General features: G+C 37.6%; 1 protein-coding gene across 7 annotated transcripts in view; it reads left to right on the forward strand.

Moving 5' to 3' along the window:
* Positions 1-12492, forward strand: part of CKAP5 (cytoskeleton associated protein 5) — a 106553-nt gene that overhangs the window by 41073 nt on the left and 52988 nt on the right. For all 7 annotated transcript variants that reach the window (XM_038563404.1, XM_038563406.1, XM_038563400.1 and 4 more), the window contains 5 exons: positions 2389-2560; positions 3147-3279; positions 3504-3604; positions 5594-5707; positions 12200-12304. In XM_038563404.1, coding sequence (XP_038419332.1) covers positions 2389-2560; positions 3147-3279; positions 3504-3604; positions 5594-5707; positions 12200-12304 — 625 coding nt within the window. The remainder of the gene's footprint in view (positions 1-2388; positions 2561-3146; positions 3280-3503; positions 3605-5593; positions 5708-12199; positions 12305-12492) is intronic.

A 12492-nucleotide genomic window follows, 5' to 3' on the forward strand; every position in this document is an offset into this window, starting at 1 on the left:
CAGCCCGGGTGGCTCAGTGGTTTAGCACCGCCTTCGGCCCAGGTGTGGTCCTGGAGGCTCGGGATCGAGTCCCGCGTTGGGCTCCCTGCATGGAATGGAGCCTGCTTCTCCCTCTGCCTATGTCTGTGTCTTTCTCTGTGTGTCTCTCATGAATAAATAAATAAAATATTTTTTTTAAAAAATGATCCTGGGCAGCCCTGGTGGCTCAGTGGTTTAGTGCTGCCTTCAGCCCAGGGTGTGATCCTGGAGACCCCAGGATCGAGTCCCATGTCAGGCTCCCTGCATGGAGCCTGCTTCTCCCTCTGCCTGTGTTTCTGCCTCTCTCTCTCTCTCTCTCTCTCTCTGTTTCTGTAATAAATGAATTTTTTAAAAATCTTGAAAAAAATTAAAAAATGATCCTTAGCTTATAAGTCAAACTTTTTTTATTATCTTTCACTTGGTTTATAAAGTAATCATAAAATTTGACTTTCACTTAGATTTTTGTGTAATATATTTTTCCTCATTTCATGCCTAGTATAGTAGGTGTGTTTTTATGAGTAGTAGATAGTGTTTTCACTCTATCATCTTAGAAATTTATTGAATTGACTTAGTTATCAAGTCTGTGCATATCTTGGGATGCCTGGCTGACTCAGTTGGTGGAGGATACTGCTCTTGATCTTGAGGTTGTGAGTCCAAGCCACATGTTGGGTGTAGAGATTACTTAAAAACAAAATCTAAAAAGGGGACACCTCATCGGCTCAGTAGGTTAAGCATCTACCTTCTTTCTGCTCAGGTCATGGCTTGGGGTCCTGGTAACCCTAAGTTCTTATTTTCCCTTTAGCCTTAAAGGTCAACTGAGATTTTTCTATTAAAACAAAGAAGATTTTAAAGGAAATCTTGGAGATCATCTTTATATTTTCATGTGATGATATCTGTATTTAAACTATTTACATTGGGCATCCGTGGGTGGCTCAGTGGTTTAGTGCCTACCTTTGGCCCAGGGCGCCGTCCTGGAGTCCCAGGATTGAGTCCCGCATCGGACTCCTGGCATGGAGCCTGCTTCTCCCTCTGCCTGTGTCTCTGCCGCTCTCTCTCTCTCTCTCTCTCTTTCTCTCTCTCTCTCTCTCTCTTTCTATGTCTATCATGAATAAATAAATAAAATCTTTAAAAAAATAAAAATAAAAATAAAAAATAAACTATTTACATTAAACTATCTCCATAACCAGAAGTGAAAACTATTTGATAAATAAATTTAAACTTTTTAAATATCACTTCTGAAGAAGAGTATTTTCTGTCTCCTCTAACCTGTTGGAGTTATGTCAGGAGTTATTACACAAATTTTTGTTGGATTTGTGTACAGGAGATAAATTTATACACATTAGATAAATACATAATAATAAAGTTGACTTTTGAACAACACAGGGGTTAAGAGTGCCAACTCCCATATAGTCAAAAATCTGTGTATAAATTTTGACTTCTCCAAAACCTAAATACTCATAGCTGACTGTTGACTAGAAGCCTTACTGATAGCATAAATAGTCGATTAACATATTTTGTATATTATCTGTATTATATATTGTATTCTTACAATAAATTAAGCTGAGGAAAAGAAAATGTTATGAAGAAAATCATAACAAATGCATTTACAGTACTGTACTGTAAAAATCCATGTATGAGTGGTCCCACAAAATTTGAACCTATAGAATTTCAAGGGTCAACTATATATGAGTCTACTACAGAATGTTAGTGTTGTTTCATAACTAAATCCCTCTTGCTCTAGAATTTGTTATGCAGAAATGTTAGCAGTGACTCAGAAAGCTAAATTTGGCCAATTAGGAACTTAAAAATACAAAATGTGTCAAATAGATAAGGTTAAATGTGCTACCTTTTTAAAAGAAGTCAGAATGCAACTGTTTTCCCCATGAAAAACTGAAGCAAAGAGAGATTCAGGTTGCCTAGAGTTACAAACATACTGCCAGGATTAGTGATCTGTCAAGTTGAGTGAACAACTTAATTGTAAGAACTATTAAAAATTTATTGAAAGTAGATTTCACTCATCTAAATCTGTATAAACTGATTTGTTTATATTTTTAAGCTTTTATATGTATAAACATATTTAATACATTACACAAGTTTGGTCCTTTATGGATTTGAATTATCCCTAATCTGGTTACCTAGAAGGTTAGTTTTAAGATTTTTATATTTGGACCCTCGACATTAAATAACATTCTTCGAAGAGTGCTATCTAAACATAGATGTTATGAGCTTTTTTTTTTTTCTTGCCTTAAAAAAATCTCAACTATTAATAAGTACAGAACTATATTTGAGTGAACGAAAGCTAACACTACCCAAATATATTGCATGTTGAGAAGTTTGTTTTTTCTTTTTTCCCCAATGTTTTACTTCTAGTGAATTTGGTTCCAAAATCATCTTGCTGAAGCCAATTATCAAAGTGTTGCCAAAACTCTTTGAGTCTCGAGAAAAGGCTGTTCGAGATGAAGCAAAACTAATTGCTGTGGAGATTTACAGATGGATTCGGGATGCTCTGAGACCCCCATTACAAAATATAAACTCGGTCCAGGTGAGGCACAAAGTTTTGGTTGTCTTTGCATAAGGCTCATATGAAGATATTTCCTTCCTTTGGTTGTTGATATTCTATCCTTACAAATAATTATTTCTCATTCTTAATTTTGAAATCAGTTCTTGTTTTGTTTTTTTTCTGCGTATAGCTGTCTCTGTCCTCTCAAGTTAAATACTGTGCATTCAGTGATTCTAGTTTGTCAGTGCAATTTAAAAGATTCCTTTATAATGCTATTGGGTGGCAGGACCTAATATCTGTTTGGATAAAATGCATTTTATCTGTTTATTACAAATGTTTTTAGAGACTTTATCTAATACAAATATATCTGAATTCATGAACTAATGAATGTCCTAAAAAGTGGATTTTATTCTTTTTTCTAAGTGCTTAGTCATACATCTTCAATAATAAATATGTCAGTTTGATTTATGTTACCAAATGTATACACTTTAAACATCTTTTCTTCTTGCCCTGTTAGAACCACATAAATAAGAAATTGGGTTCTGATGTTAGTAAATATAAATGTTAAGTATGTTCTCTAATCGAGAGGATATAGGTATGTTTTAAAAATATTTTATGGTATTTGTAGTTGAAAGAACTAGAAGAAGAATGGGTCAAATTGCCAACAGGTGCTCCTAAACCAAGTCGATTTCTGCGTTCCCAGCAAGAATTAGAAGCTAAGTTGGAGCAGCAACAGTCTGCTGGTGGTGATGCTGAGGGAGGTAAGCCAGTTTTAAACACTGGTTTCTATGAAAATTAGCAAGAACGGGCCCAACCTCAAGTTTTGTAGAACTTGCATTTAATACAATATCAGTTGTTGATAGCATTAATAACTGATTCCTTCTATATCAAGAGTTCATCAGGTTGTAAAAAATGTGAAAACTATTTTGATAAGTAAAAATGATCCATCCATTTTTAAGGTTTGTTTTTTTTTTTCTCCTGGAAGGTGGTGATGATGGTGATGAGGTGCCACAGATAGATGCTTACGAGCTTTTGGAAGCAGTAGAAATTCTTTCCAAACTTCCCAAAGACTTTTATGACAAAATTGTAAGTAATGGTAACTTTCTTCCATTATTTCATTTTAAATAATTACTTGATTATAATTAGATTGTTCTGCTGAGCCCTTTCCTGGTGTCCCCTTACACCCCATATCTTCCCTAGTAGAGTGAATCAGTTGCTTCTATGTTCCCATGCTGCTGTGTATATATACCTACTGTAGTATTTTCTTTTAACATGTCTTGCCAAAAACCAGAACGTTATTCTTGACTTCTTTTTCCTTGTCGTTTTACTTTTGACTATTTCTCCAGTGCATCCCCTTATTTCCATCCCGTTGCCACTACTTTACCCCAGGTTTCCCTGACCTTGACACTGTTGACATTTTTTGCCAAATAATTCTGGGTTTTGGGGGGCTGTCCTATGCATTGTAGGATGGTTAGCAGCATCTCTGGCATTTACCCACCAGATATCACTAATACCATTCCTCCAGTCAGACAGTCAAAAATGTCTCCAGACTTTGCTAAAATGTACTCCAAGAGACGCAATTATCCCCAAATGAGAAACAGTCTTATCCCAATTACCACCATCATCTCTTGTCCCCTTGTGCTGCTGGAACAAGCTTTCTTGTAAAACTCCCTATCTTTGCTCTTATCTCCTCCCATCACATTTCCCCATGTAATCAAAGCTGTCATTTTTGAAAATAAAAATCCTCAGTGGCTTCCATGAGTTTAATATGATATCTGAAATCATTCTATGGCTGTCAAGGCCACCTAGGGCACCTTTGAGGTCCCTGCTTACCTTCCAGCCTTACCTTCTCTAATTGCTCTCACTCTGCTCCTATATCATCTTTAACTTCTCCAAGTATCACATGTGCCACACTCTCCCCCCACCTCCCCAAACTCTGGACCTTAATATATGCTGTTCTTTCTGCCTATATCATTCTCCCCCATTCACCCCATAATACTTCTTCATCCTCTAGATCTTACCTTAAGGGTCACTTTTTAGGGGAGATCCTACCTGTCAGCCTAAAGTAGGTTAAATCCTCTTGCTGTAATACCAGAGCAACTTGTACTTCTCTTTTCATAGTGGTCATGACCTAGTAGTTATTTATTGCAGATCTTTCTAGCTCTGCTGTCACCTCCTTCAGTCCCTCATTAACTTCTGATTAATAGATACTTGATAAATTAAATTGCATTGTAATCTTCTCCAGGGTGGCAAGTGTGTCATCTTCGTTGAATCCCCAATTCTTTCAGATAGTGGGTATGCAAAATTATTGAATGATTCCTTGATCTCTGGTGAAGTATTTTCTACTTTATGGCCATAAAACAAAACAAGTAGCATTGTACCACCAGTGTATAAAACTGATCTCCAAGATTAAAGCAATTTTGGTTGTCGGTTAAGTGATTGTCTTTTTCTGATCTTTTTTTTTTTTTTTAAGATTTTATTTATTTATTCATGAGAGACAGAGAGAGAGGCCTCTGCCTCTCTCTATAGGCCGAGGGAGAAGCAGGCTCCATGCAGGAAGCCCAATGTGGGACTTGATCCCAGGACCCTGGGACCACGCCCTGACCCAAAGGCAGATGCTCAACCACTGAGCCACCAGGCATCTCAGTCTTTTTCTGATCTTTTTAATGTTGCCAATATGGAAATTCTTTTCTCTTATAGTTGTCCCACTATAAGATATGCTAGAAACACTTTATAGCAGGTTTCCTGTTTAATAACTTGCTTACTAACATTTGCCTGGAAAATGAAAAAGAAGTCTCTGGCATCCCATTCTTTTACTTATAGAACTTTAGGGTTGTGAAATGTTCTGAAAATATTTATTATGTATGAACAAAATTTTGTATATATGAACAAAACATTCTGATTGGCTGCATAGTTTTGCAGTTTTGTTTTTTGACCAGCTTTAGAAAAAAAGTTTCTGAAAACAAAAAATAATTATGTATCTTTGAATTAGGAACATGTGAGAAATAGACTTTTATTTGTTTATTTTGACTTCTTATTTTCTGTTCTACAAGTGACTCATACCATGTCTTGCAGGAGGCAAAAAAATGGCAAGAGAGGAAAGAAGCTCTGGAGGCTGTAGAAGTACTAGTGAAAAACCCCAAACTGGAAGCAGGCGATTATGCAGATTTAGTAAAAGCATTAAAGAAGGTAAATGGGCAGTGCGTCAACACTGGTAACCTAACAACAGACCAGGCCTTTGAATTTCTCGCCATCAGTCATCTTTTTTATCACAACCACATTGCCATTTAAGGAACACTATTGGTGATTTTCTAATTATAGGCATACCCTTTTAAAGGGTTGTTTAAAACAATTGTCGTAGGTTAGTTTGGAGGGATTGGTTTTCAACCTTTGTTTATCATTTTGCTTTTATGCTTTCTGATAGCATCTACAAACCTCAAGAAAAAGAGGATCTTGCTGATGTAGAACCAAATATTACTGGCTTTATATAGTTTTATAGGATGAACTGTTTAAATTGGCTCTATTTAATGGGATAAATGTTAAATATAAGAATATTTTTCTGTTTGTATATCTGCATGTAAAGTGAAAGATGTGGGGAATATGTGGTCATTATAAAGCAGGCAAGTGCTAAATAAGAAAGAAATGTTTTTAGAAAACACTCCTTTGGTCTTGCTGCTGGTTGATAAATTTATATGTAATGGCTTTTCATAAAATCTGAGAGTATAGATCAAATACTGTGGATATAGTTACAGAGTTTAAGAACAAATTCTAAAGACATGTTCTTGAATATAGAAAACTTTGTTTCATTTGCTTCTTCAGCCTGAAATTACAGAGGATTAGAATGGTGGCTGTGGGGGGCAGTTAATCTTTCATTATATACACATGTAATTCTCATTATTCGTGGTAGTTATGTTCTAGAAAGTCATCACAGCACTGAATTAGCAAATATTGAACCATTGCTCCTAAGGAAACACAGGGCTAGGATTCGCAACTCTTTGGTCTCAACATTTTCATCAACCAGTCAATATATAACTTGTTTTATCATTTGAAGAGGTCTCATTTAATATATATTATTGATGCATTAACATTGAAACCATGGCCAACAGCACTATAACTCATGCCTGAATAAAGCTCATCTAACACACATAATTTCTATGTTAAGGCCTTTTTACCCTTAGGAACAATAGCGCTTCAGCACTACACTTGGGGGCCATTTTAAACAGCGAAAGCACCAACAAAAATCACAAAAATGAAAGAAAAGAAATAGAAATGCGGCACTAAACAGACCATGAAAAAGATACTTGTTTACAGTATAAGAGCTGAAAGAAGAAGGCAGAGTGTTGCTTTGTTCATTCTTAGCTGGGAATGTGCACACCAGGCAACTCAGATTTTTCACAGCTCTCTGCTTGGCTATGAATGACTGGGAGACTGCTATGAGGATTGATTGGGGGGTCATAAATATTAACAAGTAGGTGAATTCACAAATATGAAATCTGTGAGTAATGAGGATGGACAGTGTTTTCCTCCAAGTGAGATTTGGAGGCAGAGATATGATTTGTCCCAATCTTATTTAGTTCTTAGTCTTACAATCTTGAAGAGCCCCAGACCCAGGCAAGATTAATTAGATGGGAATTGCCCACAGGGAAAAGATTTCACCAACCTGGAGCATGGGCGGAAAGAGAACAGGTAGAAAAAGCACTAAGAGAGGGAAATGAGATTCTAGTGGCATTGAGAACTTCAGAGTCTCTCTAAATTCCAGCATATAATTTTTATCTGTAATCTTATTACTTGTCCCAGAATTCTCAGTGCCTCAGATAAAAGCTTTTATTTTTTATCTAATGATAGAAATATTGATGTTCTCCACATGCAATTTCTTAGGATATTAGCTGTTGAAATAAATACTGTTCTGTGATTTCCATTGGCATTATGAATATAAATATAATCTCTCACTGTATTCTTTACAGAGAGGATCATGGATTTTGTAATTGGGTAGACAGAGACAGTAGATTTCTGTAAGAAACTTCTCCCTCTTCACATGATGGAGTGGGGCCCATTAAAGGCTGGCTACACATGAGTAGAAGGAAATTTAATTTTGTGGCTAACATATTTAAAACAATGAAAAGTTAACTTCAGTTGTATAAACTAACCAGGAACAAGGCATTTTAAAAACTTTTATGTGATTTTACTTGCATGTAAACACAGACTTCATCTCCCTATTGTGATGACTTGACAGAGACATACACCAGAAATGGGGAAATGGAAAAGTGGAAGAGAATGAGACTGAATAGTCCACAGATCAATGCCTCATCCCTCTATAAATGGTCTCTTATGTTTGTTGTCTATATCAAGTAATCCCACTAATCTACCAATTTTTTTTTTGCCTTTAATACAAGTAATGCAGAACTATTCATTTTGAAATTCCTGTTGGTATTTCTGAAATTATTTCTTAAACTGAAATTTCTTTTAGGTTGTCACGTAACTTAGCATATTTTATGGGCTTTCCTGTTTTCATAGGTTATAGTTCTTCCATTTCTCCCCACCCCTTACTCCACCTCCCCTCAATAGCTTCTTTGACTTGGCTAATTACCTATGGATGCTGAGATGATAGATAGATACATAGATAGATATGATTTTTTTTAATCTTTAGATTAAGATTTGGGTCTTCAGGGTATTAGCTTTTTATGTGTTATTAACTGTTTTCTTTTTTCCACTTGGTCTTTCTATATTTCACCCCTTTCTATTTATATTCATCATAGTTTTTTAAACACAATAATCATGGTGGATTTCATTGACTTTTTGACTTTGTTGACAGAGTGTTTTTGTTTTGCTTACTATTAACTAGTGGCTTACATTAGTAGTTAAAATAAATACTAATTGGTAATTACAGCTGACCCTTGAACACCATAAGTTTGAACTGCATGGATCAACTTACACATAAATGTTTTTCAGTAAATACATAACAGTACTATAAATGTATTTTCCTTGTGATTTTTTTTAATAACATTTTCTTTTCTCCAGCTTACTTTATCATAAGAATAGAGAATATAATACATATAACATATAAAATATGTGTTAATCAACTGTAACTCAGAAAAGCTTCTGTAGTAGTACTTAAGTTTGGAGGGGTCAGAAGTCATATGTGGATTTTTGACTGCATGGGGGGATAGTGCCCCTAACCCTCATTGTTCAAGGATCAACTAATAATCATATTGTAAGCCTAGATTTATGGGAGGAGTGACAGCACTTTTAATGATAGAATATTTCCCATTATTTAGGTTAAATTAACATTGTGAGCTAAAGCTTCCTTTCCCTAGTCTAGAACAGTCATGGAGATTTTCAAATCTGGAATGCAGTCCTCCTGGATACGTATGCTATTTTTCTTAAGCATAAACATTTCTTCACCTTCCTCACTCCCATTACCCAATTTAGAACACTTGTTTAATCAAACCACAATGTTTGACAAAGAGTGTTGAAGTCAGATAGGCCTGGTCCATCTCTCACCTAGAAGTTCATTCAGTCCTTTACCATCTTGAACTCTAATAGGTTCACAAGATCCTCTTCACAACTTTCTTTCCATCAGGACCATCAGTATCTAGGGTTCAGCTCCCACTGGTTATTGCTCTAATGGTGGATAGGGAGAGCTATTCTCCCGAGAATGGGATTGATTGATGGCCTTTTTCTTTTGAGCTATATTAAAATACTGGTTCCAAATCTCATCTCAGATTCATTGAACTAAGATTTCTTGGAATGGAGTCTGGCATTTTTACTTTTTTTTTTTTTTTTAGTTTTTATTTATTTATGATAGCCACAGACAGAGAGAGGCAGAGACACAGGCAGAGGGAAAAGCAGGCTCCATGCACCGGGAGCCCGATGTGGGATTCGATCCTGGGTCTCCAGGATCGCGCCCTGGGCCAAAGGCAGGCGCCAAACCGCTGCGCCACCCAGGGATCCCTGGCATTTTTTTTTAAAGATTTTATTTATTAATGGGACACAGAGAGACAGAGAGAGAGAGGCAGAGGGAGAGCAGGCTCCATGCAGGGATCCCGATGCGGGACTCGATCCCGGGACTCTAGGATCACGCCCTGGGCCGAAGGCAGGCGCTAAATCAGTGAGCCACCCAGGGATACCTGGCATATTTTTGATGACTATCCCTACAATATACATTTATATCTAAATATGAAGTCTAGCATCTAATACTAAATATGTAATAAATGCTGATAGTTGATTTTTTTAATTTATTTTATTTTTTTTTAAGATTTTATTTATTATTCATGGGGGACAGAGAGAGAGGGAGAGAGAGAAAGAGAGGCAGAGACACAGGCGGAGGGAGAAGCAGGCTCCATGCAGGGAGCCTGACGTGGGACTTGATCCCAGGTCTCTAGGATCACACCCTGGGCTGAAGGCAGCGCTATACCGCTGAGCCACCTGGGCTGCCCTATTTTTATTTTTTAAAGATTTTATTTTATTTATTCATGAGAGAGAGTCAGAGACATAGGCAGAGGGAGAAGCAGGCTCTCTGCTGAGCGGGGAGCCTGATGTGGGACTACTCAGGACCCCAGGATCATGACCTGAGCCAAAGGCAGACGCTTAACCACTGAGCCACCCAGACATCCCCTGATAGTGAGTTTAATACAGAAATGAATGGAAGTTTTTTCTTTATGGATATATAGTAGTTAGGGACTTAACAAAATGTTTATTAGGACCCTGATTTCATCTACTCATAAGAAAAAATGAATTTATCATAACATGAGTTTACAGTGTGAATATGCTTTAGTAAAGAAAGCAAAAGCTTTGGAGTCAAAACAGAACTGGGTTTAAATCACATCACATCACATTGGCTAGCTCTGACCTTGAGCAAGTTAATCTGTACCTAGTTTTTGAAATCTGTAAAATTTGATAATAATGTTTTCTACTTTATAGGATTTTGGTTGAAAAATAAAATAAGAACTATAAAACACCTATGAAATTATAGCATCTAATTTGTTTTTAATAAATGTTAATCTTGTGGGGCAGCCCGGGTGGCTCAGGGGTTTAGTGCCACCTTCAGCCCAGGGCCTGATCCTGGAGACTGGGGATCAGGTCCCCTGTGGGGCTCCCTGCATGGAGCCTGCTTTTCCCTCTGCCTCTCTCTCGTTCTCTCTCTGTCTCTGTCTCATGAATAAATAAAATCTTTATAAAAAAATGTTAATCTTGCCTCTTAATCATTACTCCTGGGATCCCTGGGTGGCGCAGCGGTTTGGCGCCTGCCTTTGGCCTGGGGTGCGATCCTGGAGACCCGGGATCGAATCCCACGTCAGGCTCCCGGTGTATGGAGCCTGCTTCTCCCTCTGCCTGTGTCTCTGCCTCTCTCTTTCTCTCTGTGCGACTATCATAAATAAAAAAAATAAATAAAAATAGATTTTAAAAAAATGCTAGACACTAAGATACTCTAAATACACACTTAATAATCATTAGGTATCTAAAATGGCAGCTGAAAGGCCAGAAGCTCCCTCAGAAGAATGGTTGTGTAATGGCATTTGTAATTTAGAGTCCCCATGGACTTCTTTTTTTTAATTCAATTAATTAACGTATGATGTATTATTAGTTGCAGAGGTAGAGGCCAGTGATTCATCAATCTTATATAACACCCAGTGCTCATTACATCACGTACCCTCCTTTTTAAAAAAAAAAAAAAAAGATTTTATTTATTCATGAGAGACACAGAGAGAAAGAAAGGCAGAGACACAGGCAGAAGGAGAAGTTGGCTCCGTGTAGGGAGCCCGATGTGGGACTCGATCCCAGAACAAGATCATGCCCTGGGCCAAAGGCAGGTGCTAAACCACTGAGCCACCCAGGCATCCCCATCACGTGCCTTCCTTAATGTCTATCACTGGGTTACCTCATCCCCCCCCCCCCGCCACTTCCCCCAGCCGCCATCCCCTCCAGCAACCCTGTTTGTTTTCTTTGATTTAGAGTCTCTTAGGGTTTGCCTCCTTCTCTGATTTCATCTTGTTTTATTTTTTCCTCTCTTCCCCTATGAAAGTCCCCATGGACTTCTTGACGGTACCTATACCAGTTTCTACTGGTGCTCCTTGAGTATAAACATTGGAGCTGTTGCCCTTAGGTATCTTTCCTCTGACGTACGCTGTTTTTTGGCTTTTCCTGCTCCAGAGCAAAATCAACAGGCCTGTAGCTTGTCTGCCATTGTCAGAGTCCCACCTGCACAGTTGTGCCACTCAGACAGCCCAGACTACTATTAATGGAGAGTTAGCTATTTAAAGTTGTGGTTTTATATATATGTTATTGGTTGAACTTTAATATAGGAGACTAAACAGAATAAAGGGGAGCCCTCAAATTTGGTACTGTCAGGGAAGAATTTTTCCTCTTTTATTGGAAACAAAATGGGCTATCCTTTAGCATTACAGCTTGCAGAGTTCTTTTAAGAATACATTTTTAGGGGCTCCTGGGTGGCTCAGTCAGTTAAGTGTCTGCCTTTGGCTCAGGTCATGAACCCAGGGCCCTGTATCCTGCTGCCTGCTCAACTAGTTGCCTGCTTCCCCCTCTGCCCCTCCCCCTGCTTGTGTACACTCTCTTTCTCTCCATCTTAAATAAATAAAATCTTAAAAAAAATTTTTTTTTTTCAGTTCCCTTCTACAGGGTTCTGACTGTTTTGTTTTCCTTTCTTCCTCCTCCTCTTTGTAGGTTGTTGGAAAGGACACCAATGTCATGTTGGTGGCTTTGGCAGCGAAATGTCTTACTGGCCTGGCTGTTGGACTGAGGAAGAAATTTGGACAATATGCAGGACACGTGAGTAACACTCCTTTTTAGATACAAATCAACGTTACCAAGTTTGCCAGGCTAGCTTTATGATTAAAGCAGCTCTTTGGAATAAATCTTTATACATTGATTGGACAAAGTGAATTTTTCACTAAATTTTAGTAATATTGAGCCTAATCCCTCACAACATTTTAGTAAAGATGGTGTTGTAGCTAAAT

Source organism: Canis lupus, chromosome 18 (assembly GCF_011100685.1).
Source record: "Canis lupus familiaris isolate Mischka breed German Shepherd chromosome 18, alternate assembly UU_Cfam_GSD_1.0, whole genome shotgun sequence".
NCBI lineage: Eukaryota > Metazoa > Chordata > Mammalia > Carnivora > Canidae > Canis > Canis lupus.